This window comes from Cervus canadensis, chromosome 9 (genome assembly GCF_019320065.1).
Source record: "Cervus canadensis isolate Bull #8, Minnesota chromosome 9, ASM1932006v1, whole genome shotgun sequence".
Classification (NCBI taxonomy): Eukaryota; Metazoa; Chordata; class Mammalia; order Artiodactyla; family Cervidae; genus Cervus; species Cervus canadensis.
Window position 1 is genome coordinate 71,307,834 of NC_057394.1, and position 25,186 is coordinate 71,333,019.

The 25,186-nt window shown below is 42.8% G+C and overlaps 1 protein-coding gene across 1 annotated transcript; it reads left to right on the plus strand.

Moving 5' to 3' along the window:
* STOML3 (stomatin like 3) lies at positions 1–25,186 on the plus strand. Its single transcript, XM_043478033.1, has 7 exons — positions 1–158; positions 14,375–14,478; positions 14,560–14,632; positions 17,918–18,000; positions 19,508–19,711; positions 21,437–21,571; positions 23,950–25,186. The coding sequence occupies exons 1-7, from the start codon at positions 107–109 to the stop codon at positions 24,172–24,174; spliced, it is 876 nt and encodes a 291-aa protein (XP_043333968.1). The 5' UTR covers positions 1–106; the 3' UTR covers positions 24,175–25,186.

The following is a 25,186-nucleotide window of genomic DNA, read 5'->3' on the forward strand; positions in this document are numbered from 1 at the left end:
CTCTCTGCGCTTCCTTCTCCCAAGCACATCTGGGTGCTTCCTGGAGCCCAGGTCTGGCTCCAAACCCATGAAAATTTGCCAACTATAAAAACTTCTCAAGAATGAGATGGATCCCGGGGCGTCCTCTCCAGAGAAGCTGGATAAAGAGAATTTAGTGGGTAAGTTCATTTTTCCTGCCTTAAGTTTATTTCATGTATATTACACAAAAATGAGCATTGTATCATTGCAGAGAGTGAGCACGGGGTGGATTAATGCATATTGAAATTGGCTTCAATTTCATTTAGAGCCCAGAATTTTGAAGTCATGGCTTATTGTGGTTTTTATTTGCTTCTTGAAGACCAGTCTATGACTTGCCCTTTTTCTTAAGTGTTAGATAGAATTTGTGTTTATCTTTATATTCATTTTTTGGCATTAACTAGCAAAGTTATGTTGAGCAGGCTAAAATTTATTCATTCTCAAATATCATTTGATGATGCTTTGATTAAATAGAAAAGTTGGTTTGAGCTGCACCATGCTTGATATACTGATCTCTCAAGTTGAGGAAAATAGAACAGCCTGAAAATATGAAGTGTAGCTTGAATACTAATGTTCTTCTGTATTGCAGAGCATTTTGCTTGCATTATTTTAAATCTTAGGATATTTCTAAAGTAGATTCTTTTATAACTTCATTTTATGGTGGAGAAAACTGAGCCGTTCGAGAGTTTGAAAACTTGGGGGTCCAGAAAGTGGTGATGGTGTTGATGGCGATGATGATGGTATATGTGTGTGTGTGAGTACTAGCCTGTGCTCTATACAAGTAACCTGTGCTCCATAACACAAGTTAGAAATGCAGGACACATTTGGTATGATCAGTTTGTAAAAGAAAACATACATTTAGAGGTACCTACCTGAAATGGAAAAGAGACTTTTTCCTTGAAGTAGACCTAACAACACAGATATGTTGAAGACCATGTACATCATTCGGAAGGTGCACGTGGGAAGACTCTTCCAGTGTACCCTTGATTATTTTTTTAAGTAAAAAGTTTCATGAGACTTTTTAGTTTCCACTTAACAGGTTAAGACATCAACTAAAAAAAAAAAAAAAAAAAAGACATCAACTAGATGAAGGGCATGGCTAAAGCTGTATCACCAGTGAAATATTTTAAAGCGTTCATGGATCTACTTGGTTTTGATTTTTTACTACAATGAACAACTTGCCCTATCACAAAACAAACAGAAGTAGAGCTTATACATTACAACTTCTGATTTCACGTGCTCTAGGCAGTTTATGGAGAAGGCAATGGCACCCCACTCCAGTACTCTTGCCTGGAAAATCCCATGGATGGAGGAGCCTGGTAGGCTGCAGTCCATGGGGTCACGAACAGTCGGACACGACTGAGCGACTTCACTTTCACTTTTCACTTTCATGCATTGGAGAAGGAAATGGCAACCCACTCCAGTGTTCTTGCCTGGAGAATCCCAGGGACGGGAGCCTGGTGGGACCCTGTCTATGGGGTCACACAGAGTCGGACACGACTGACGTGACTTAGCAGCAGCAGGCAGTTTATGAGACAGAGCGTTGGTCCTTCTCTGAGATGTGTGGGGTATGTTTGCCCTTGCCCTCCTCCATCTCAGACACATTGACAAAACAACACCATTTGGTCTTTCAAGCTGTACAGGAAATTCCCCACACAATATTGAGAGAATTAAATGAATAACTGAGTCCTAGTTATCACCCCCAGTAGAAGCCTCCTGCAGAATGTGCCTCAGGCTTGTCCCAAATTTCGAAAGCCACAAGGGTACATTTCTTCCTGACTCCAAGTTCCATGACGTCACAAGGATAAATCAGAATGTACAGAATGCTATAAATTAGGGCTTTCCCTCCCTGCCCAGGGACCTCATTAGCACTTCTCATTAGCCTTGGACAGAAAACCCTACCCCTTCCTTTTTTTCTTTCTTGTTTTTCTTTAAGAGGTAAAGTGAAGTTAATTGGCATCTTGATCATCTCCATCTTAGAAATTCTTCTCAATGTCAATGTGCAAAAGAATCTTCCTGGGGAGTGTTTTTAAAACGTAGATATGGTCCTCACTTCTAGAAGTTTTCATCCTTCTCAGACCTTCTGAGTCTGAGATGGAATTAGAAGTTTGCCTCCAAGTAAATTCCCAAACTAGTGAGATTTCCAGATTAAGATCACATTTTGAGTGATTTAACTTAAATTTAGTTTCTTAAATTTAGCAATTCTGCATTTTTCCTTAAAAAAAAAAAAGCTCTTGATACAATCTGTGTGCATATTTCAGAGAAAAAGGGAGAAGGGCAGACAAATTGCAGGTGATGAAAAGATAGTGTTTACCTGTTGGGTTTCCCTTTAGATTTTATGTTCATACTTACAATTCTTGTTTCATCAGAGAAAGGACCAGGAAGTTGCTGAGACTCTGTTTTACTGACTGTATCTCCCTAGGATGGGAAGTGAAAAGAAAAGGGGAAAGAATTTGTAACATTCTTTGCCAGGTCCAGAGAAAGTGATTGCTCTTATTCCACATACATTTTATTCCCCACCCAGCAAGAAGCATCTGGTCTTTCCTGCTCTGAAAACACATAGGACTTTTTTCCATTTGACTTGAGTAGTTTTTTTGCATAGAGAGTCCCATGGACAGAGGAGCCTGGCGGGCTACAGTCCATAGGGTTGCACATAGTCAGACACGACTGAAGAGACTTACCATGCAGATGGGTAGATTTTTATTTTTAAAGTGCTTTTTAAAATTATAATGGTAGAAAAAAATAAGAAAATTCTGAGTAGTATAAACCGGTCATACTTCCATCACTCAGAATTAACCACTGTTAATATTTTAGTTAATTTTCATCCAATATAGTTTTTTTTCTTTTTTTAGTGTGGACCATTTTTAAAGCTTTTATTGATTTTGTTACAATACTGCTTCTGTTTTATGTTTTGGTTTTTTTGCCCACAAGGCATGTGGGATTTTAGCTCTCCCCACTCCCAGCATTGGAAGGTGAAGTCTTAAACACTCGACCACCAGGAAGTCCCTATCCAATATTTTTTCTAAGCATACCTTTTTACTAAGAAGGATTATACTGTCCATATAATTTTACATCTTACTATTTTTTCTTTTAACAATATACCACAGCAATTTTCAGCTTCCCTGGTGGCTCAGATGGTAAAGAACCTGCCTGCAATGCCAGAGACCCAGGTTCGATCCCTGGGTTGTGAAGATCCCCTGGTGAAGGCAACAGCAACCCACTCTAGTATTCTTGCCTGGAGAATTCCATGGGCAGAGGAGTCTGTCAAGCTACAGTCCATGGGGTTGCAGAGTCGGACATGACTGAGTGACTTACACACATAGCAATTTTTTCATGTTTTTGTAACTTAAAAAATTTTATGGTTTTGTGTTGATACATCATGGTTCATTTAATTATCCCTCCATTGTACTTTCAGGGTGTTTTGATTTACCACTCTTATAAATAACACTATCATGAGAATGTTTAGGCATAAATCTTAAGGACAAAGTATTTGTATTTATTGTATTTATCATGGGTAGTTATTTCAGACAGAAAAAGGAAAGGGAGAGACAAGAATGATTTTAAGCAAAATGTTTTCTCTTTATTTTCTTCCTATAATGGTGGGAGTTGAGAGACAACATTTATGAAGGAGAAAACTTGAGGACGTATGGTTCTCAGGTTAATTGACTCTCTTGAGAGCAAATAGAATCTCCTCTGATGGATCACTATTTCCAAACAAGAAACTTCAAATGTATCAATACATCTATCCATCATGTTGCTGAGCATGTTTTTGATAGTTCAAAGTGTTGAGAGCACCGCCCACTTCATTCATTCAATGAATGAATCCAGAAGCCACTGTGTTTCAGGAGATGGAGATGGCAAAATAAAATGCCTGCTATCAGAGCAGTAAAAATCCACAGGAAAGTTAACTAAAAACTACAATGTACTATGAACAGTGATGGTAGAGGGTGTTGTAGAAACTCAGAAGAGGAGCCCCTGGAGGTGAAGGTAAGATTGGAAAGTCTTCCTAGAAAAGAAAATGAGAGAAAGAAGAATGTAGGGTGTGCAGGGGGTCTAGGGAACACAGAAGACCATATAAAGCACAAACACACGTGAGGACTTTGGTGTTTTTGCTACCAAAGGGGATGTTTATGTGATGTTAGCATGTGATCTAGTTACCTATATGCAGAGGTGAGAGACTGGGAGTCCCCTGGAGATCCAGTGGTTAAGACTCTGCACTTCTAATGCAAAGGGGTATGGGTTCGATCCCTCATCCAGGAACTGAAAGGCCACGTGTTGTGCAGCAAGGTCACAAAATTAAAACAAACAAAAACCAAAAAACAAACAACTCCCTCCCACCCCCGCAAAAGAAAAAAAAAAAAAGTGAGAAAAGAAGGCACTGCCCCTTGAAAAACTGGATGGAAGATGCTCTAAGAGCCCACGTGCCAAGCCTGGTCTCTGAATGGCAGGCTTGGGAGTGGCTACTGCGTTTGGCCGATGGCAATGGATGGAGTCCCGTTGGAGGCTGTGGGCCAAGCTGCCCCTGGGTGGAAGAAGGTCATATAAAGAGGGGCACACGAGCGGGGCTTTGTGTTGGCAGCAACGCTGAAAGGGAGCATGCACAGTACTAAAAACATAATTTTTATACCTTTTTGAACATTCCACTTCAAAATATCTCTTAACTCTTTCTTAAGAAGACCAAATGGTTAAAAAGAAACTTAGTATTAATATAAATGCATCATGAAGTTTGTGTCTGTACTCTGAGATGTAAATCTCAGTTTAGAAAACTCTTGGGGTTATGGAATTTTGTAGCCCTAGGAACTAGCGATGATGATAAAATCATCACCTACACTGATTTGGTAGTTTTACAGCAAAGATCTGGTGTCTCTCTTAGTGTCTCTCTGTCTCTCTCTCTCCTTCCCTTTCTTAAGGTTCTAAAAGTGATCTGAAAGAACTTATAAAGTCAGTGACCAAGCCACTTTAGGAGGTAGAAACCTGTAGGAGTTAGGGTTCTATTGTATGTCCTCCTTAAAAATATAGTTTTTGCACATGGAGAGGAGCCATCCACTGGATGGCCCAAATATCCACAGCTGATATTTAGAATTCTATGGTAAAAATAAATAAATTAAGAAAAATATGGATACACTATATGGAGGCTGAGTCCCTTCACTGTTCCCCTGAAACTACCACAGCATTGTTAGATCCTGCTGCTGCTGCTGCTGCGAAGTCCCTTCAGTCGTGTCCGACTCTGTGTGACCCCATAGACGGCAGCCCACCAGGCTCCCCGTCCCTGGGATTCTCCAGGCAAGAACACTGGAGTGGGGTGCCATTTCCTTCTCCAATGCATGAAAGTGAAAAGTGAAAGTGAAGTCACTCAGTCGTGTCTGACTCTTAGCAACCCCATGGTTTGCAGCCTACCAGGCTCCTCCATCCATGGGATTTTCCAGGCAAGAGTACTGGAGTGGGGTGCCATTGCCTTCTCCGATTTTTAGATGACTATACCCCAAAACAAAATAAAAAGCTTAAATTTTGGGGGGAAAAATAGAAAAAGAAAACAACAAATGTCAGTTGTCAAAGCACACATTGGCCTGGACAAAATTAAATAGGCAAGAAAGGAAAACCTTACGCCTATTGCCAGTGAAAGAGGTCAAGACTCGATCTGAACCAGCACCACTGAAACGAAGAGGTGTGGGGGTTTTCTTGTTTGTTTTTATAAAATTTTGTTGTTGTTGTTTGGCTTGCGGGATCTTAGTTCCCCAACCATAGATGGAACTCAGGCCCGGGAAGTGAAATTGCCCAGTCTTATCCACTGGACCACTGGGATATTCCCCAGGGTGTGGGGTTTTTAAAGGCTGGAGTGCACTAGTGGAAAAGTATGAAAGACTTTGCAGGGTGGTCATAGACCATCTGGGTTTGGTTTGCTAATAAATTTCCCACATCTTTATGGCAGGCGGTATATTTTACAACTTGCAGCGTGGTGTCTACTGAAGTCAGTCTCCTACTGTCCACAGAGACTGGGAGTGGGGGTGCTATCTTCTTAGCGATCGCATTTCAAGAGGTCTCCCAGGTCCTCAGGAAAGATAGTCCCAGATTGTAAAAACTGGCAAGAGGGTTTGAAAAAGGCTTACATTTCAAAGGGGCAGAGAAAAAATTTACAAAGATAAATGTTCTAAAGGAAGTGCTCATGGAGAAGGGAAATCAGGAGCCTTGAGTCAAGAAGAATCTCTTTAGAGGTTCATCAAGCTGAAGACAATGTTTGGAACTCGAGGAAATTCCCTGGCAGAGGCCAAGCTCACTAGGGGGGCCTCCTAATGAGGTTAATAATTTCTTTGTGTGCGTGTGTGTTCAGTCACTTCAGTCGTGTCTGACTCTGCAACCCCATGGACTGGAGCCTGCCAGGCTCCTCTGTCTGTGGGATTTTTCAGGCAAGAATACTGGAGTGGGTTGCCAGGCCCCCCCCCCCCAGGGCATCTTCCCAACCCAGGGATCAAACCCACATGTCCTGTGTCTCCTGCACTGCGGGCAGATCGCTTACCACCAAGCCACTGGGGAAGCCCTATTAATTCCTTTACATGTAATTTATTTAATCCTCACGGCTAGCTCTTATTGTGCTAACAGAGAAGGAAACTAAGACCCCAACAGGCTGAGTGACTTGGGAGACGTCATCTAGCTTTCCACGTGGCGGTGTCTTAATGAGAACGCAGGGTCACGGGACCCGGGACCTGCAGTTTCCATCCCTGTAAGCACTGTCCACAGCTGGTTGTGCTAAAGCTCTTCCATTCCCTCCATCCTCTTTTTTTTTTCTTCTGAGTTTACAGAGCAAACAGTGAGCTTTCCATCCTCAGTACTAGCCTGCCCATGGGTATCCTCTGGTCTCTATGTGAATCATTTTTTATATGGTATGAGATACATATAATACAGTGCATAAGTCTTAAGCCCTTGGTTTGAGAGACTGAATACACGGACAAAAGGCTGGACCGTATCTAAACATGGGACTCTGACCACCAACCTGCAGCAACCAGCCCAGAAAACCAACACTTTATCTATAATAACCAGCCCAGGAAGCCAGCCTGCTAGATGGCAGATTTGCAGGAAGCCAGATTGTTATCTCTGACAACAATTCAGAAAGCTGAACAATTACTTCTGTAACAATCAACCCCCAGTAGCCAGGGCTTGATTAATAACTGACAGCTCTCCTCTTTTCTGTCCCTGATTGCAACTTAGGATCAACAGAAGAAAACCACAGTGTACTCCTAGACCATCACATAGGATGCTCTGCCTCTAGTTTGTCCATCTGTAGCTTCACCAGGGCGACAGCCTCCAATCAGGGCACACCTGGAGCCTTCCATTTTTTTCCACTATAAAGCTTTCCCTCTCCTCTGCCTACATTTGAGTCTCTGCCAAAATGCTAACGATAGAAATTGACTCTTTTGTGATAGCAAACCCTGAATAAATAGCCTTTGCTTTTCTCTTTGCTGGCTGGTTATTATTCCCACGGGCTCAGTATGTGTAATTCTATGTAATCACCACCCAGATCAAGATACGGAACATTTCCAGCACCCTGAAAAGCTCTCTCATCTCTTCCCAGATAATACCCAACTGCCAAAACTCCACTACCTAGAGACAATCTACTCTGACTTCAAACATAATAGGTTAGTTTTGCCTCTTCTTGAATTAAATGGTACAATACGAGATCATGCACTATGTATTCTAATGTTGCTGTTGTTTAGTCGCTAAGTCGTGTCTGACTCTTTTGAGACCCCATGGACTCTAGCCCGCCAGGCTCCTCTGTCCATGGGATTTCCCAGGCAAGAATACTGGAGTGGGTTGCCATTTCCTTCTCCAGGGATCTTCCCCACCCAGGGGTCAAACCTGCACACCCTTCAGTGGCAGGCAGACTCTTTACCGCTGAACCACCAGGGAAGCTCATGTATTCTTACAAATGGAATCAGAAAGCTTGTACTCTTGTGTCTAGCTAATTTTGCCCAATATTTTGTCTAGGAGATTCATTCATATTTTGAATTCATATTTTGAATGCTATAGGAGTATAGCATTTGTCTTTTCTCCTGAGTAATCTTTTATATGAATGTAACACAACTTTATTCATTCTACTATTGATAGGTCTAGGTGATTCTTTGTTTCTTGGATTTTATGAATAAAATTGCAGTCAATATTCATGAATATGCTTTTCTCTGTAATCAGCCTTCATTTCTCTGAGATATTACTTAGAAGTTGAATACTGAGTCATAAAGTAAGTGTGTGTTTGGCTTTAATAGATACTTCCAAATAGTTTTTCAAGGTGATTGTATCAATTTGCATCTATGAGACCTCCGATTACCCCACAACTTTGATAAAATGTGGCGTTATCAGTCTCTAATTGTTTGCCATTCTGGAAGCTGTGTATTATTATCTAATTGTGGTTTTCATTTCCCTGATATATACTGTACATCATTGTTTTGGTGTTTTTAAACAATGTCATTACCTAAATGGCTATTTCTGCTTAGAGAGGAAATGACTATGTATAGTAACACAGATCTGTGGGCTTGAATTGTATATAGTACTGATCTAATATTTAGATACTGTTGATCAAGACAAAATTGGGAAATAAGCAAGCAAGTCATCTAAACTATTTGATTTCCTAAAATTTGTTTCTACTTCTAATGCCATCTAAGTGGGGTTAGTGATCTAGAATATTCCTTCCCTACTTTCTAGCCTCATAGGAGTTAAAATCTTGCCTTGAGTGTTTATGCTTAGTCCTAAAGGGTATTTAAGTCTCCTCTGGTGCTATGGGCTGCATCTAAACTCCAGGAACAAAGCCCCAGAGGCATGAATCTACAACTCGAAGCTTGGTTTTGCCTCACTGCCAGAGACTGTGGAACTTGTGGGTACCACTTTACTTAAATAGAGATTAAGATGATGGTGACAGTGCTAACCAGGATGCTTTCTGGCTGCAAAATGAAGAGTTGGCCTCAGTTATCTCTAAATCCCTTCCAACTAAAGTCCCAGAGTCCTTCTCCCAAGTCAGCAGTGCTGGGGCTCAGGTTTCTGTCACTCAGTCATGTCTGACTCTTTGCCACCCCATGGACTGTAGCCAGGCTCCTCTGTCCATGGAATTTCCCAGGCAAGAATACTGGAAGGGTTGCCATTCCCTTCTCGAGGGAATCTTCCTGATCCAGGGATTGAACCCGGGTCTCCTGCTTTGCAGGCAACTTCTTTACCGTTTGAGCCATCAGGGAAGCCCAAAACTGGTAAAATATCTGTTAAATGGATGAAAGAGAAATCGGGGTCAATTTGCTGCCCCCAGCAAAGTCCATTTCTCCACCAGGAAGTAATATGATGGCAACTCTGTGGTATGGTGACAATTACCCAGTTGGATGGCATCACTGACTCAATGGACATAAGTTTGGGTTAACTCTGGGAGTTGGTGATGGACAGGGAGGCCTGGCGTGCTGCAGTTCATGGGGTCTCAAAGAGTCGGACACGACTGAGCAACTGAACTGCACTGAACTGACAATTACCCAGAGAAAATACCCCTCCACAGATTAGGATAAAGCAGGAGATGAACAGATGGCTAAAGCAGGAGATGATCAGACAGAGTATGACCCCTTTTCTTTCCACCACCCCCTCAAGAGAATGGTTCAGGGAAGGCTCTGGAAGGCACCTTGTGTAGGATAAGGAAAAAGTTGGGTACGGGAGATGTCTGAAGAGCCTTTGTAATACAATCTCAGTATTTCCTTTGAATTGGAATTGTAATCCTCAAATCCACTTCTCAGCACAGCGTCCTGGTTTTAGCTGTGGGGGAGGTGGTTCTGCAGGAGGCTGCAAAAGCAGCTTGGTGCTCCCCCAGAGCTGCTGTGCTCACAAGGCTGAGCCACAGAGCCCTGCGGGGAAGGCGACAGCCCCACTCTAACCGCAGCTAATGACACCCCCAGGCTCCCCCGATCCTCCCAGGGGCAGCGGCCTGGGTAATTCTAATGCTCAGGTGTAAATCTTGGAAGATTAATCATGCCCTCATCTCTGGCCTCTCTTGGCACATTTAGCACTTAACAGAGACACGCTCACAGGTAATGATGCTAGGGACTGCGGCAGAGATCATGGAGGTCAGGGCAGCTTTCTCTGTGACCAGCACTTTCTATTGCAGCTTGGTGTTAAGGCTGTAGAGAGTCTGGACATGTCTAGGGCTTGCTTAGGCTCCCCTGGTGACTCAGACGGTAAAGAATTTGCCTGCAACGCAGGAGATCTGAGTTCGATCCTTGGGTTAGGAAAATGCCCTGGAGAAGGGCATGGCAACCCAGTCCAGTATTCTTGCCTGGAGAATCCCATGGACAGAGGAGCCTGGCGGGCTACAATCCATAGGGTCGCAAAGAGTTGGATACAACTGAATGACTAAGCACAGCAAAGGGCTTGCTCATGGCATAAAGTGTCGCTGATGTCCTTGTTGGAGTCCCAGCTCCCTGTGCGTGTGGCGGTGTAGAGTCACAGGCCCCAACGCCGCTAAGTTTCTGAGGACCAACCATGGCAGCATCAGCAGGGTGGAAACACACCAATGGGGCAAGGCCTGTGCTGCGTCCTAAGAGCTTTCCTCAAGATGCCAGGAAAGTGTGAATCATCTGGGAGAGTCGTGTCCAAGCAAGGTTATTGCAGCCTTGTTTGTAAAAGCAAAATTGCCAGTAACCATCATATCCATCAAAAGGAGAACGGCTAAATAAAACTTCTTTTTTGACTCACACATTTAGGATAAGAGGCAACAATGAATAAGAATAAGGTAGATCCAGATGTAATGCCATGGGAATATCTCCAAAATTTATTCAGTTACTATATTTTGAAGGCAAAAGGAGAAGAGGAGGGCAGAGGATAAGATGGTTAGATAGCTTCACTAACCAATGGACATGAATTTGAGCAAACTCTGGGAGATAGTGAAGGACAGGGAAGCCTGGCATGCCACAGTCCACAGGGTCACAAAGAGTCAGACACAACTTAAAAACTGAAAAACAATATTCAGTTAAAAAAAAAAGTAGAAACAGTGTGATGCCATTTCTCATAAAACCTACAAATCAAAACCAAGGTTTTCTAACTAGAGATACATGTATGTAAATACACAGTAATGGATCTATAAGGACATATACCAAAATGATAATTATGGAAGCTTTCTAGGTAAAAGTGGACTGAGGAGAGGATGGTCGGTAGTGGTGGGGACTCCAGTTTTATTCATAGTTCTTGGGTTTTTTATTAATGAGAATGTATATATATAAGGTATGTCTTTAGTAATAACTTTAAAAGTGCTAATAAATAAAACACAACAAAGATACTATGAGAAGGCACAAAATGTCTTTTTATCCTGCATAATGATAGTATGATCCATCTCAACGTGGTCCAAAGTTTTGGAAAGTGATATTTTGGAAATTTAAACTTTGACATATTCAGGCAAATCCTTATTGTTATGAAGTAGATCTTTATGTGCGTTTAAAGCCAATAAGAGAATATTTGCACTCAGAAGTTTTTCACATGAAATATGTATCTAAAACTTAGATGCTTTTCATTTATTAGAATGCAACAACTGAAAAGACTGAAAATAAATGGTGAGGACAGGGTGGGTGGGAATAGGCACAGGGTAAAAACTCTTTCAAGGGCACTTACCATCTATCGAAATTGTAAATACTAATCCCCTTGACCTAACACTTCCACTGCTGGGAATTCCTCCTACACAAGTCCACAAAGATACACATTAGGACTCCTCACAGCATTATTTCTAAGAGCAAAATCCTAGAATCTTGTCTCAGTTCAGTTGCTCAGTCATGTCCGACTCTTTGCAACCCCATGGACTGCAGCACGCCAGGCCTCCCTGTCCATCACCAACTCCCGGAGCTAGCTCAAACTTATGTCCATTGAGTTGGTGATGCCATCCAACCATCTCATACTCTGTCGTCCCCTTCTCTTGTCTTCAATCTCTCCCAGCATCGGGGTTTTTTCCGATGAGTCAGTTCTTCCCATCAGGTGGCCAAAGCATTGGATCTTCAGCTTCAGCATCAGTCTTCCAATGAATATTCAGGACTGATTTCCTTTAGGATGGACTGGTTGGATCTCCTTGCAGTCCAAGAGACTCTCAAGAGTCTTCTCCAACACCACAGTTCAAAAGTATCAATTCTTCAGTGCTCAGCTTTCTTTATGGCTCAACTCTCACATCCATGCATGACTACTGGGAAAAACCATGGCTCTGACTAGACGGACCTTTGTTAGTAATGTCTCTGTTTTTTAATGTGCTGTCCAGGTTGGTCATAGCTTTTCTTCCAAGGAGCAAGCATCTTTTAATTTCATGGCTGCAGTCACCATCTGCAGTGATTTTGGAGCCCCAGAAAATAAAGTCTTTCACTGTTTCCATTGTTTCGCCATCTATTTGCCATGAAGTGATGGGATTGAATGCCATGATCTTCATTTTTTGAACGTTGAGTTTTAAGCCAGTTTTTAAGGATCCTTGTGAATATTCATAAATGCATGTTTTTCAAAGCACTGGTAGCAGTAAAATGGATAAGTGAGGATGAATTTGAGGTGGTTTATCAGTGAGGCTTGGGGCTTCCCTGGTGGCTCAGAGGTTAAAGCATCTGCCTGCAATGCGGGAGACCTGGGTCCGATCCCTGGGTCCGGAAGATCCCCTGGAGAAGGAAATGGCAACCCACTCCAGTATTCTTGCCTGAAGAATCCCATGGATGGAGGAGCCTGGTGGGCTACATTAGTCCATGGGGTCGCAAAGAGTCGGACACAACTGAGCGACTTCACTTCACTATCAGTGAGGCTTAGTGACTTCTACGGTTGGCCTGGACAACAGTGTGGGTGGTTAAGGCAGTCACTGAGACAAAGGTAACATAAGGTGTTTGTGGATTATCTGAGTGGAGATACCAGCAAGTACATTAGTTTCAGTGCCTGTGTGGCATGTGAAATCAGAGGAAGTTTGGGGTGAGGGTGGGGTTGGTTGTCAAGGAGAAGAAAACAAGAAGCACTAAGGGTTTAAAACAAGGTGAAATAGTGAATATAAATAATTCTAAATTTATTTAGAATTTATCCAGGGATCAGCCAGACCTGGATGCTTACCAACAAGAATCATAGCACTTGAGAAATTATGTAATTGATGTGACTAAAGCTATAAAGCTTTAAAGGGCTGAAATATGATTTGAATTTAGTTCCATCTCTTCCCAGGTGATATTAAGCTAAAATGCCCCTGTTGTGGTAATATGTGATTATCAAAAAGACATGAATGTAGTGAGCTGATATAACAAAATTCTATGAAAAAACAAAATTATCAAATATCAATGCCTGACAAGTCTCTGTAATATTCATCAGTCTGTAACATGGGAATAATGGTAGTAATATACACTTACTAAGATAGATATAGGACCTTTCCTGATGGCTCAGCGGGTAAGAATCGCTTGAAATATAGGAGACACAGGTGACATGGGTTCAGTCCCTGGGTTGGAAAGATCCCCTGGAGGAGAAAAATGGCAACCCACTCCAGTATTCTTGCCTGAAAAATTCCATGGACAAAAAAGCCTGGTGGGCTATAGTTCAAAGAGTCATGAAGAGTTGGACATGACTGAGCGACTATGCATAAACACGAAGGTAGATACTAATGTGTGGGTTAGGTGCCTTATATAAATAATCCCATTTAATCCTCATCAAGTTCTTCAAGGTAGGTCATATCTGTCCCTATCCTACAGATGAAGAAATGGAGGCTCAGAAAGACTGAGTGGTTTTTCTGAGACCACAGCCCTGGGAAGTTAAAGATTCTCATAGAAACTCAAACGTAAGCACTCCTGAAAATGTTTTTCCTTGTGCTACAAGGTCTCCTTTGGGGATAGTAGTACCTACCTATCTGCCTCAGAGGTTGCCTTGGTTTAACCTAGGGAATTCTGAGGGCCTGGGAATCTGTCTTTTATTTATTTATTTCATTTTTATTATTTTTGACTGCACCGTGAGACATGCAGGCTGGACCTGTACCCCTGGACCACCGGGGAAGTCCCCAGGAATCTGTCTTCTAAGATGGCACCCTGGTGATTTTCATGTGGGTGGTTTTATGTGTTTTGAGAGTAATAAACCATGGCAGCCCTATGTAAATGTTATCGTTATTATTATTATTGATTGCCATGAGGTGTCTTAGAAGGGACAAGTCCATCTTCATCTAAAACCCTGAATGAATATTTTCTCTGTGTATGTGAGTGTGTGTGTATGTGTGTGGTTTTACTGCCGTCATGAGTGTGATGGATTCAGGTTGCTTTCTCAGCCCGATTCCAGCCTGGCCAGCTCCTTGTTTGGTTTATTCATGCATGTCGCTGAATCACTTTCCTAAGAACCGTGTCAGTTACAGGCTTGCCTCCTTCCCGTTACCTAGGCATCAAGAGTAAAGGGCTTGGTGTATGTGGCTGGATCCTGCTTTTCCTTTCTTTCCTGCTGATGGTCATTACCTTCCCGATCTCCATATGGATGTGCTTGAAGGTAATACCCTGGGAAACAGATTGGTCTTTCTGTGTGAGTTGATGAACTATTAACACTAAATGCTCTCCCTTCATCTCTCAGATCATTAAGGAGTACGAACGTGCTGTTGTATTCCGACTGGGACGCATCCAAGCTGACAAAGCCAAGGGACCAGGTATAACACTGGTTTCGCTGAACTATCACCAGGTTTAGCTGAACTCTATGACATTGCTAATGTTTGTTTTCAACTCACCAAAATGGCAATTTCATGGGACAGATTCTAATATTCTTGAAAGAAGAGTCTATTCAAACTAACTTAAAAGGCACATGGAGGAGAAGGGTTATTTGCTATACCTCTCTAGTATCATCTGTTGTCTGCCCCCTAATAAGGTGTATTTAAGTAAAACCATTCTCTGTTCAGCTGCACTGTAGGGTCTCTGGGGAACTTCCTTATCCACGCCGTGTGCTCTGCACTTGGCCGTGTACTAAAGCAGGCGCTCAGGTGTCTGTTACATTTTTAAACATATGAGAAACTTCAAAAGGAGAAGCTTGTTACAGAGACCTGGCCACTTCAAGTAGTATGATCCTACTTGTCTAATATAGACTTCCCTTGTGATCCAGTGAAACTGAAAGTCGCTCAGTCGTGTCTGACTCTTTGTGACCCCATGGACTATACAGCCCATGGAATTCTCTGGGCCAGAATACTAGGGCTTCCCTGGTAGCTCAGTCTGTAAAGAATCTGCCTGCAGTACAGGACGCTCAGGTTTGATCCCTGGGTCGGGAAGATCCCCTGGAGAAGGGAATGGCAAACCACTCCCGTATCCTTGCCTGGAAAATCCCATGGACAGAGGAGCCTGGTGGGCTGCAGTCCACAGGGTCGCAAAGAGTCGGGCACGAATGAGTGACTAACACTTTCACACTGGGAGTCCAGTGGCTAAGTCTCCGAGCTCCCAATGCAGAGGAGCTGTGTTCAATCCCTGGTCAGGGAGTTAGATCCCACATGCTAAACTTCCATGCCTCAAGGAAGACCCTGTGTCTTGTCTAATAAGGAACCTAAGGGAAAGAAAGCAAGAAATGCTTGTTAACGGGTATTTTTAGACGTTCATCCAAATAGAGGTGATGGAATTATCCAACTGAGGAATAACAGAGCAAAGCTAAATCTTCTAGTCGTGTTTTACCTGGTGGAGCCAAGATTATAACTTAGAAAAAAAACTGGATTTGAGAGAGGTCAAATAACCACAGCTTGAAAGACTCTGGAGAAAAGTCTCTTCTAAATGAATTTTCCCAGAAGAGTTCACCACTAAATGTCCCAGGATAACAAATCTCGTCATACACGTCTCTGGGGCAAAGGAGTTATCTCAGAATGTCACAAGAAGCAGAGGGAAACAGGCCAAATTGCTAACAGAGAATCTCTCCACTTCTGTAAATCGTAAACTATTCTTTAACAATAAAAGTGTTCATAACAAGAGCTGCTACTTCTTGAGCTCTTAGTACATGCCTGGCACTATGATTTTTTTAAAAATAATTTTGCTTATTTACTTTTATTTTTGTTTCTTCTGCATCCTCCTTGCTGTGTTTTTTTCTGTAGTTGTGGTGAGCGGGGGCTACTCTCTAATTGCGGTGTGCGGGTTTCCCATTAGAGTGGCTTTGCGGGCTGCAGCAGGGCTCTAGGGCATGCAGGCTTCAGGAGCTGCAGCTCCGGGCTCCAGAGCACTGGCTCAATAGTGGTGGTGCACAGGCTTAGCTGCCCTGTGGCGCGTGGGATCTTCCCGGACCAGGGATTAAACCTGTGTCTCCTGCATTGACAGGTGGATTCTTTACCACTGAACCACAGGGCACTACGTTTAGCACTTTTTTTTTTTCGTTATCATGTTGTGTGTATACTGGTCGCTCATTTGTGTCTGACTCTTTTCGACTCCATGGACTGTAGCTGGCCAGGCTCCTCTGTCCATGGGATTTCTCAGGCAAGAATACTGGAGAGGGTTGCCATTCCCTTCTCCGGGGGATCTTCCTGACCCAGGGATCGAACCCAGGTCTTCTGTATTGCAGGCAGATCCTTTTACCATCTGAGCCACCAGGGAGGCCATAATCATGCTTAATCTTCACTTTCATCTTACAGGAATTAGGTGACTGAAGCTCAGAAAAATTAGATGAATGTTCCTAGGTCACAAGCTAGTAACCAATAGGGCTAGGGCTTACCGCTGTCTAGTTCTAAGGGCCATGATTATAACTGGTGACTTAGCACCCAAAAAAGGAGTAAATTAGGAAGTAATCCTCACCTCAGAGAGGCTTAGCGATCAAAAGAAAGAAAGCAGCATAGCAGTGTTTTCTGTTGATGCTACCAGCCCTTTTCAAGGTATTCAATGAAAAAACTTGTTTCTTCTTTGAAAACAAAAACAACAGCACCAGAATCTTTCCGGTAAATGGAAATGAATGGGTGTCCCCATCTTGCTGACATGCTTATGGTTCTAGTCTTGGTCACTCTTGCTGTAGAGAAGCTTCACCAGAGCAAAGTTAAGGCATCATAGAATCCTCAAATGAGTGTCCTCAGCCCTTCCCGCCCCCCAGTCTAATCCTTGACAGCTCAGAGAGAAGTAAGAGTATTCACAATTGAGGAAAGTTGTATATGAGCTAGAACACAGTTACAGAGAAACTACAAACGTTGTAATACACTAGTTTTAGGGACACTGAAATCCTGGGGAGATTTTAATGCTAACGTTCCTTCACTCCTGAAGAATATAAATGAGAATGTGGACAGACACTGATATTCAAGGCTTAAAGTCTGTGCTTGAATCTTTTGTACAGATACCTTTAACCCAGGGAAAAACCAATTTCCAAAATATTCTTATAAATAAATGTCTAATTCAATACTTGAATTAGAAGTAGGTCCAATGTTTTTAAATTTTAACTGGAGGATAATTGCTTTATAATATTGTGTTGCTTTCTGCCATACATCAACATGAATCAGCCACAGGTATACATATGTTCCGCCCCTCTCGAAGAATATCTAATAATTAAATGTTAGGGCTTCCCTGGTGGTCCAGTGGTTAAGACTCGGTACTTTCACTGCAAGGGTGTGGGTTTGATCCCTGGTTGGGGAGTTAAGATGCCACAGGCCTCTCAGCCAAAAATCCAAAATGTAAGACAGAAGCAATATTGTAACAAATTCAATAAGGACTTAAAAAAATGGCCCACAGAAAAAATATTGAAAGAAATCAAAATTAAATGTCGAGAATCTTTAGTTTCTTAACAAAAGATTTTAATTTCTAGGGAATCACTTTCCTTTAGTCTTTGACTCATAAGGGGAAATAATTACCCCAAAGTTAAAGATGTACTTATTGAAGATCATCTGAGAAGCCTTTATACTCCCACAAAAACAATGTACTGTATATCTAGGAGACAATCTGTTGCAGTTATTTTCAGTTGGGTCAAATTTTAAACTGTATTTACTTTTGCACAGGTCTGATTCTGATCTTGCCCTGCATAGATGTGTTTGTCAAAGTTGATCTTCGGACCGTTACTTGCAACATTCCTCCCCAGGAGGTAATGCTGACTAAAGATACGTTTCTGGAAATAAAACCAATCTCTTCCCTGTTACATGGACAGTTGAGAATTCATAATATGTTTTCAAACGATAAAAGGAAAGATGAACTGAATTCTTAGAGACCTGCTGGAGGAGTCCTAGGTGGCACTTGAAACTTTTGGGCCTTGTTTCGCCAAACAAGAATGGAGCCAAGAGCAAGGGCTGAAAAGCTAGAAGAGGTGGAATGATTGGGTGGGAGAAAGTCTGAAAGAAGAGAAAGAATGGATACAGAAGGCAGAGAAGCTGAGATGCAGAATGACAAGCAGATGCTGGCGAGGGTCTGACAAATCATTTTAAGGAAGAGCTGAAATTAATTTGGTAGATGGCAGTCACTGGTTATGATATTATCCTTTTCATCACCTTTTCAGAAAATGCTTTAGTACCATCTGTATCTCTCACCTCTGCTTTAAAGTTTTTCATATGTTTGGATGCAACAATGTGAGATGGGCATGGAGAAGGAACACCCAGGGTGCAGGCCTCACCTGCCATTGGATTTCAAATAATTCTTTTCCGTTCTTGAAGTGCTGAAACTGAAGGAAGCAGGCCAGGGACTGGGTGACAGGGGAGAGAAACAGAGTTATTAACAGTCATGCAACTTTCTAATAAACAAAAACAATCCAGGAAGAGAAAGGAAAGTGTGTGGAAGAGCAAAGGGGATTAGAAGAGAGAAAAATCAACATCTTTGGGTAAATGATAATTTTCCTCTCTCTGGTCCAGAAAACTCAATCAAGACCCAACCATGATGTCTTCATGCCACTGGCGGAAGTTACAGAGTCCTTACGTTAGAATTCAGCCCTAATTATAAGAGACCTTGGGATGCCTAGGGACCTATCACAGGCTTTTTATGGCTCCATGGTAAATAGTTCTAGATGGGAGAATGGAGTTCTAGGGCCTACTTCCGTGGTACACCCAGAAATCTGATTTTTTCCAAAGTCCCTCATCATGTTAATGCAGAATAACTAACACAGAGCCTCTATAAAGTTAAATTGGTTTTTCTTTATCTGAATACAGAACACGGGTCTCTGGTGCCATCTATGTTTTCTAAGAAGCATTGCTATTCATCAAACTGATGAAACTGACCGAAAAGATTTCAATTATAGGGGAAATGACGTTTCTACCTCTCTTTAGAAGGTAGAATTTCAGCAGGGTTCTACAATTTAAAGTGGAAACACCTACTTCACCTCTGAGTAGGGGGTGAGACTTCCATAAGATGAAGTTACAGGGATAGGTACATATCACACCTATGTAGGAATTTGGTTACTGATTAGGATGATAGTAGATTCAAGTCAAGTGCTGCTGGCATGAGTTGTCGTGAAGGCTCTCCTTTGGTGGAGTGGAATCCGAGGCAGTCTGACGCTTTTTTGGTCATTGTGAAAGTCATGTGTATGTGTGCTCAGTCGCTCAGTCGTGTCTGACTCTTTGTGTGAAAGTCATATGCATGTGATTTTCCGTGTTCTTGCTCTCCAGATCCTCACCAGAGACTCTGTGACCACTCAGGTGGATGGAGTGGTCTATTACAGGATCTATAGTGCCGTCTCGGCGGTGGCTAATGTCAATGATGTCCACCAAGCCACATTTCTGCTGGCTCAGACCACTCTGAGAAATGTCTTAGGGACACAGACTTTGTCCCAGATCCTAGCTGGCCGAGAAGAGATCGCCCATAACATCCAGGTAAAGACACTGAGAACAAATAGCCTGCATTGTTAATCCACTCATTTTAATTATCAGTGATAATCAAATATTAGCAGTTCAAAGCACCACCTCCATTTGTGCACACACATGTGTGCACTGCTCCTCTTAACAGATGGGCTTCAGTTGAGCATTTCTTTTCTTTTTTTTTAAACAATCATGAGGTCCAGATTTAAATATGTAGGTGGGAAAAGGGAGCCGCTGGAATTGCTTTTGGAACTCAAAATGATGAATTGACATCATACACTTCAGCTTTTTCCTCCTAGGAAAGCTGACTTCGTGCTCCTAATGTCAATAAAGATGTGAATAGCAATCGTAGTTATACTATTGATGAGGATGTAACAGGTAGCCCTCTTACCTCTTGTTCACCCTAGATTATGTATATGTGTGTATGTGTGCTAAGTCTTGTCCAATTCCTTGTGATCCCATGGACTGTAGCCTACCAGGCTCCTCTGTGGAATTTTCCAGACAAGAATACTGGAGTGGGTTGCTATTTCCCACTTCTACTTCCTGACCCAGGGATTGAACCTGCATCTCTTGTGTCTCCTGCATTGGCAGGCAAATTCTTTACCACTGCGCCACCTGGGAAGCCCTAGATTATAGACAATCACATTTCTGTGTTTTTGGAATCAATTACGTTTTTATTCTGAGCCTGCCTTCTCTAAGAAGGAAATTGATCTTTGGTCCTTCTCGGCTTCTGCTCCAGTCTCTAAGGTAGTGCAAAGTCCCTGAGGCTTTATAAGATAATATCAGTTCTGCACGATAATGCTCCACGCCATTTTAAGAGCTTCACAAGTTCAATGACGCAGATGTTTCCCCATCACAGTCAGGTCAGTGGCTTCTTGGGAGGTCTCCCCATCTCCTGGCTCTCTGCAGGCATCACAGGAAAGCAAGGGCTCATTTGCTATTTGGTAGCCTGGAGATCTCTGCCCTTTACGCTTTGGGAGAATTATTCATCTGATCTCACTATTTCTTGAGGCATTCTTACTCATCCCTACCCCTCCAGGATAACCAGCAAGTTATCTTCAGTTGTCTGAAGCTCTAACGAACGATGAGGATGTCTTTGGTTTTAGGTTTCATCTGCCCTAAAAAAACATGTATGCCTTGCTACCTGTTTAAAACTGAGCCACAGGTCAGAGGTTAAACAGAGCAAGAAAAAGAGTATCTCAAAAAGTACCCAGTGATAATATTAATATGTATTGAATTATGACTGGGCCATGATAGATATCTTATGTGTATTCTATCCAAACCTCATGACTATCCTGAAAGAAAACCTTTCATAGGTATGAAGACTGAGAATCAGAAAGGTTAAGGAGTGAGCCCAATGATTCACAGCTGTAAATGGCAGAACCAGGACAAAAGCCACTGCTGGCTGCTTGGTGTCAGGGACAAGAAAATGTTGGGTATTTGCTCAAATCTAGATGGACAGTGTATGTTCCTTAGGAATGGTTTGGGTGCATCTGCTGAGTAACCACCTCCTAAAAGAAATACCAACTTTTGTTTCTGACTCTTTCCTGGGATTTACTTCAATTCCAGGAAGGGAGTGATAAGAATTCTTATTTTCTTCCCAAATAGTCTCACTCCAAATGCTGTAAATTCAAAAGGAGAAAAAGAAGAGGGCTTCTCTTGCATATGTAAAATATAGCAGAAACTTTGATTGCATTGCCTGGATTCTGATCGATGTCCTTTCTTTTGACTTGGAAACAGACCTTACTTGATGATGCCACCGAGCTGTGGGGGATCCGGGTGGCCCGGGTGGAAATCAAAGACGTCCGGATTCCCGTGCAGTTGCAGAGGTCCATGGCCGCTGAGGCCGAGGCCACCCGGGAAGCCAGGGCCAAGGTAAGGGCACCTCCAGTTGGCACTGGAGGGCGAGCCCCCCACCCTGGAGCCGATGAGGAAGCAGCTTGAATGGAAGCTCAGGCTTCCTCAATGACGTCAATAAGAAGAGGGCTGCTTCTTCTCCTCTTTTTTTTTTTTAGAAGGTTTACTGAGAATTTCTTCCTGAATTAAAAGGTCATGGGCAACTTTGAGGGGAAGGAGGGGGGAAGCGATATTTAGGCAGTTTGGGATGGACATGTACATCTGCTGTATTTAAAATGGGTAACCAACAAGGACCTACTGTAGAGCACGGGCAACTCTGCCAATGTTATGTGGCCGCCTGGATGGGAGGGAAGCTGGGGGAGAACGGATACGTGTATATGTGTGGCTGAGTTCTTTTGCTGTCCATCTGAAACTATCACAGCATTGTTAATCAGCAATGTTGTTCAGTTACTCAGTCGTGTTGGACTCTGCGACGCCAGACATCCCTGTCCTTCATTATCTCACGGAGTTTGCTCAAACTCACATTAATCATCTCTGCTGTTAAATCACTTCAGTCGTGTCTGACTCTGTGCGACCCCATAGATGGCAGCCCACCAGGCTCCCCTGTCCCTGGGATTCTCCAGGCAAGAACACTGGAGTGGATTGCCATTTCCTTCTCCAATGCATGAAAGTGAAAAGTGAAAGTGAAGTCGCTTAGTCGTGTCTGACTCTTCACGACCCCATGGACTGCAGCCTACCAGGCTTCTACATCCATGGGATTTTCCAGGCAAGAGTACTGGAGTGGGTTCCAGGCAAGAGTACTGGAGTAGCCTTCTCCTAATGTAAAATATTATACTCAGTGACTTAGCAAGGTGGGTCTCCTTGAGAGACATGAGCAAGGCAAACACCAATCCCCAGGTCTCACCTCAGACTCAGTGAAGCAGAAGCTCCAGTGGGCCCAGGAACCTACATTTTTATGTAGCTGGCTGGGGATTCTGATGTAGCAACCTGGTGCCTGCCTCTGGAGCATCAACCCTCTAGTGTGTTAAGTGAACACACTCGATTAAGAGGACCAGGTGACTACAATCCAGGTTCGAGTTACAAAATGTGAGTGCAACTTGGTCTCGCGTGTTCTTGAATCTCTTGGATTCATAGCCTTCTTGTCTGTGTGGATGAATTTCCTGAAGTATTAGAAACCAACTGAGATTAGAAGCCTCCAACTATCCTCTTTGGAATCTTACTTGGGAGTCCAGGAAGATTCCCTCTATGTATCTCTGACTTCTCTGTTGAGCTCCAGCAGCTTCTAAGCAGTGGACTTGGGAGGCATTTTTGCACATGGGCAGTGAGTTGGATGCCCCACGGATGGGGCAGTTGAGTTCCAAGTCATTCCTGGGCAGCTGGAGAACCAGAGGATGTGCAGGGTGCTTAGGAGAGTTCCAAAGAGGGTTTGCAGACTGGCATTGCTGCTGCTTGTAATCAAGAGCAGGCGGAACTGGAAACAATTCTTACATTGTAAGAAGGAACAAAATTGGAATTTTTTTTGTTCTAATTCTGTGAAAAGTGCCATTGGTAGTTTATTAGGGGTTGCATTGAAACTGCAGATTGCTTTAAGTAGTATAGTCATTTTCACAGTATTGATTCTTCCACGCCAAGAACATGGTACAGCTCTCCATCTGTTTGTGTTACCTTTGATTTCTTCTGTGAGTGTTTTTAAAAAAGTTTTCTGAGTACAGGTCTTTTGCCTCCTTAGGTAGGCATTTTATTCTTTTTGTTGCAATGGTAAATGGGATTGTTTCCTTAATCTCTCTTTCTAATCTTTCATTGTTGGTCCATAGCACAGGGAGCTCAGCTGGGTTCTCTGTGATGACCTAGGTGGTGGGATGGGGGGTGTGGTGGGAGGGAGGTCCAAAAGGGAGGCGATATATGTATACATGTCGCTGATTCACTTCCTTGTACACAGAAACTAACACAATGTAAAGTAATTACACTCTAATTAAGAAATGAAACAAAATTGGCAACAGAAGGAAATTTTAAAAAGTCTGTGATAAATAAAACTCACAGAAGAAAAAGCCATTTGGAAGCCTTGAATTTCAGACTTCTCCGCAAATGAAAGCAGCAGATGGGGAGCATAGATTCAAGAGCATCACTAGGGTGGCTGGACCGGTATTTGTTTGGGTTAAAGGCAGGGCTTTTATTTTGTTTGGAATGAAAACTAGGGACTCATAATTTGTAAGTTATCTCCCTGTTTCCTGCAACCTCCTCAAATGTCTCTAATCACTTAAGGATGTGAAACTCTAATCCTTGCCGAAGAAACAGTGGGGGCTGGGAGGGAAACATCAGTGCAGACCCAGATAAAGAAATCACTAGTCACAGTCGGGAACCTTCATTTCTAAAGTCTTTTCTTTCTGTTGGTGTAGGTCCTTGCAGCGGAAGGAGAAATGAATGCTTCTAAAGCTCTGAAGTCCGCCTCCATGGTGCTGGCTGAGTCCCCGGCAGCCCTCCAGTTGCGTTACCTGCAGACCTTAGCCACCGTGGCCACAGAGAAGAATTCCACCATTGTGTTTCCTCTGCCCATAAATATGCTAGAGGGCATTGGTGGCATCACCTACGACAACCACAAGAAGGTCCCCAACAGAGCCTGAGGTCCTCCTGCTGCCTCCGGCCATCACTTAGGCATATCTGTTCCTATGGCAACCCCAGCAGTTAGCAGTGTTGAGAATGTCAATACTATTCAAGCAGAGTAACTTTACAGCTAGATCAGCATTAGCAGGAAAAGGCATAGAGGCTACAAAAAGAAAATAGAAAGAAAGAAAGAAAAAAAACGGCTGTATGCTACTTTTATTTTTAAGAAAGGAAAGAAAACTTTGCATTAGTCTTAGGATAATCAGTAAGTAGGCATCGCTGACTTAGAGCAGGAACTTTCTTGCTGTAGCTGGGGTGATCTTTGGGTGACCGTGATTAAGATTTCAGAATTACTTTTTAATGAGTTTAAGCAGGGCTTCCCTGGTAGCTCAGATGGTAAAGAATCTGCCTGCAATGCAAGAGACTTGGATTCAATCCCTGGGTTGGGAAGATTCCCCTGGCACTCTAGATAATCGGCAAAGTAACACATTTATACTAGCCATTTGCCTTATCAATTGAAAGTGATTATTTGCTCACTTTCCAGTTCTAGCTATCTGCTTTGTAATTCCAAAGTAGTTATTAGCTAAATTTCTAATTGTGACAACAAAATCCCCAGAATGCTTAAAATTATGATTGATTTTGATGTTTAGGACTAAAGACGCACTGAGGCTTCTGGCTGCAAATTTATCACCACCTCCCTCTCCCAGGCTGATTGCCCTCAGCTCCCTGGCTGCATGTCCTCCTCCTGGGACGGGTGGCCAATCCTGGCCTCCCAGCACCTTTGTCAGAGGGTGAGATGAGATGTTTGACCCTGCAGGCTCCAGTCTGCTTATTTGTTCACAAGTGAGAAGCTGGCAAAAGGTTGTGTTGTTGGAACTCACGGGGGAACAGTAGCCCGCGAACTTCTTGTTTCCAGTCTCTCCTTAGTCCCAAGAGCCACAAGTCACCAAGGATTGTTTGTAAACTCTACTGTTCCTCTCTAACCCATGCCCCCAAACCTCTCAGAAATAAAGGCTCCATAGAATGTGAATG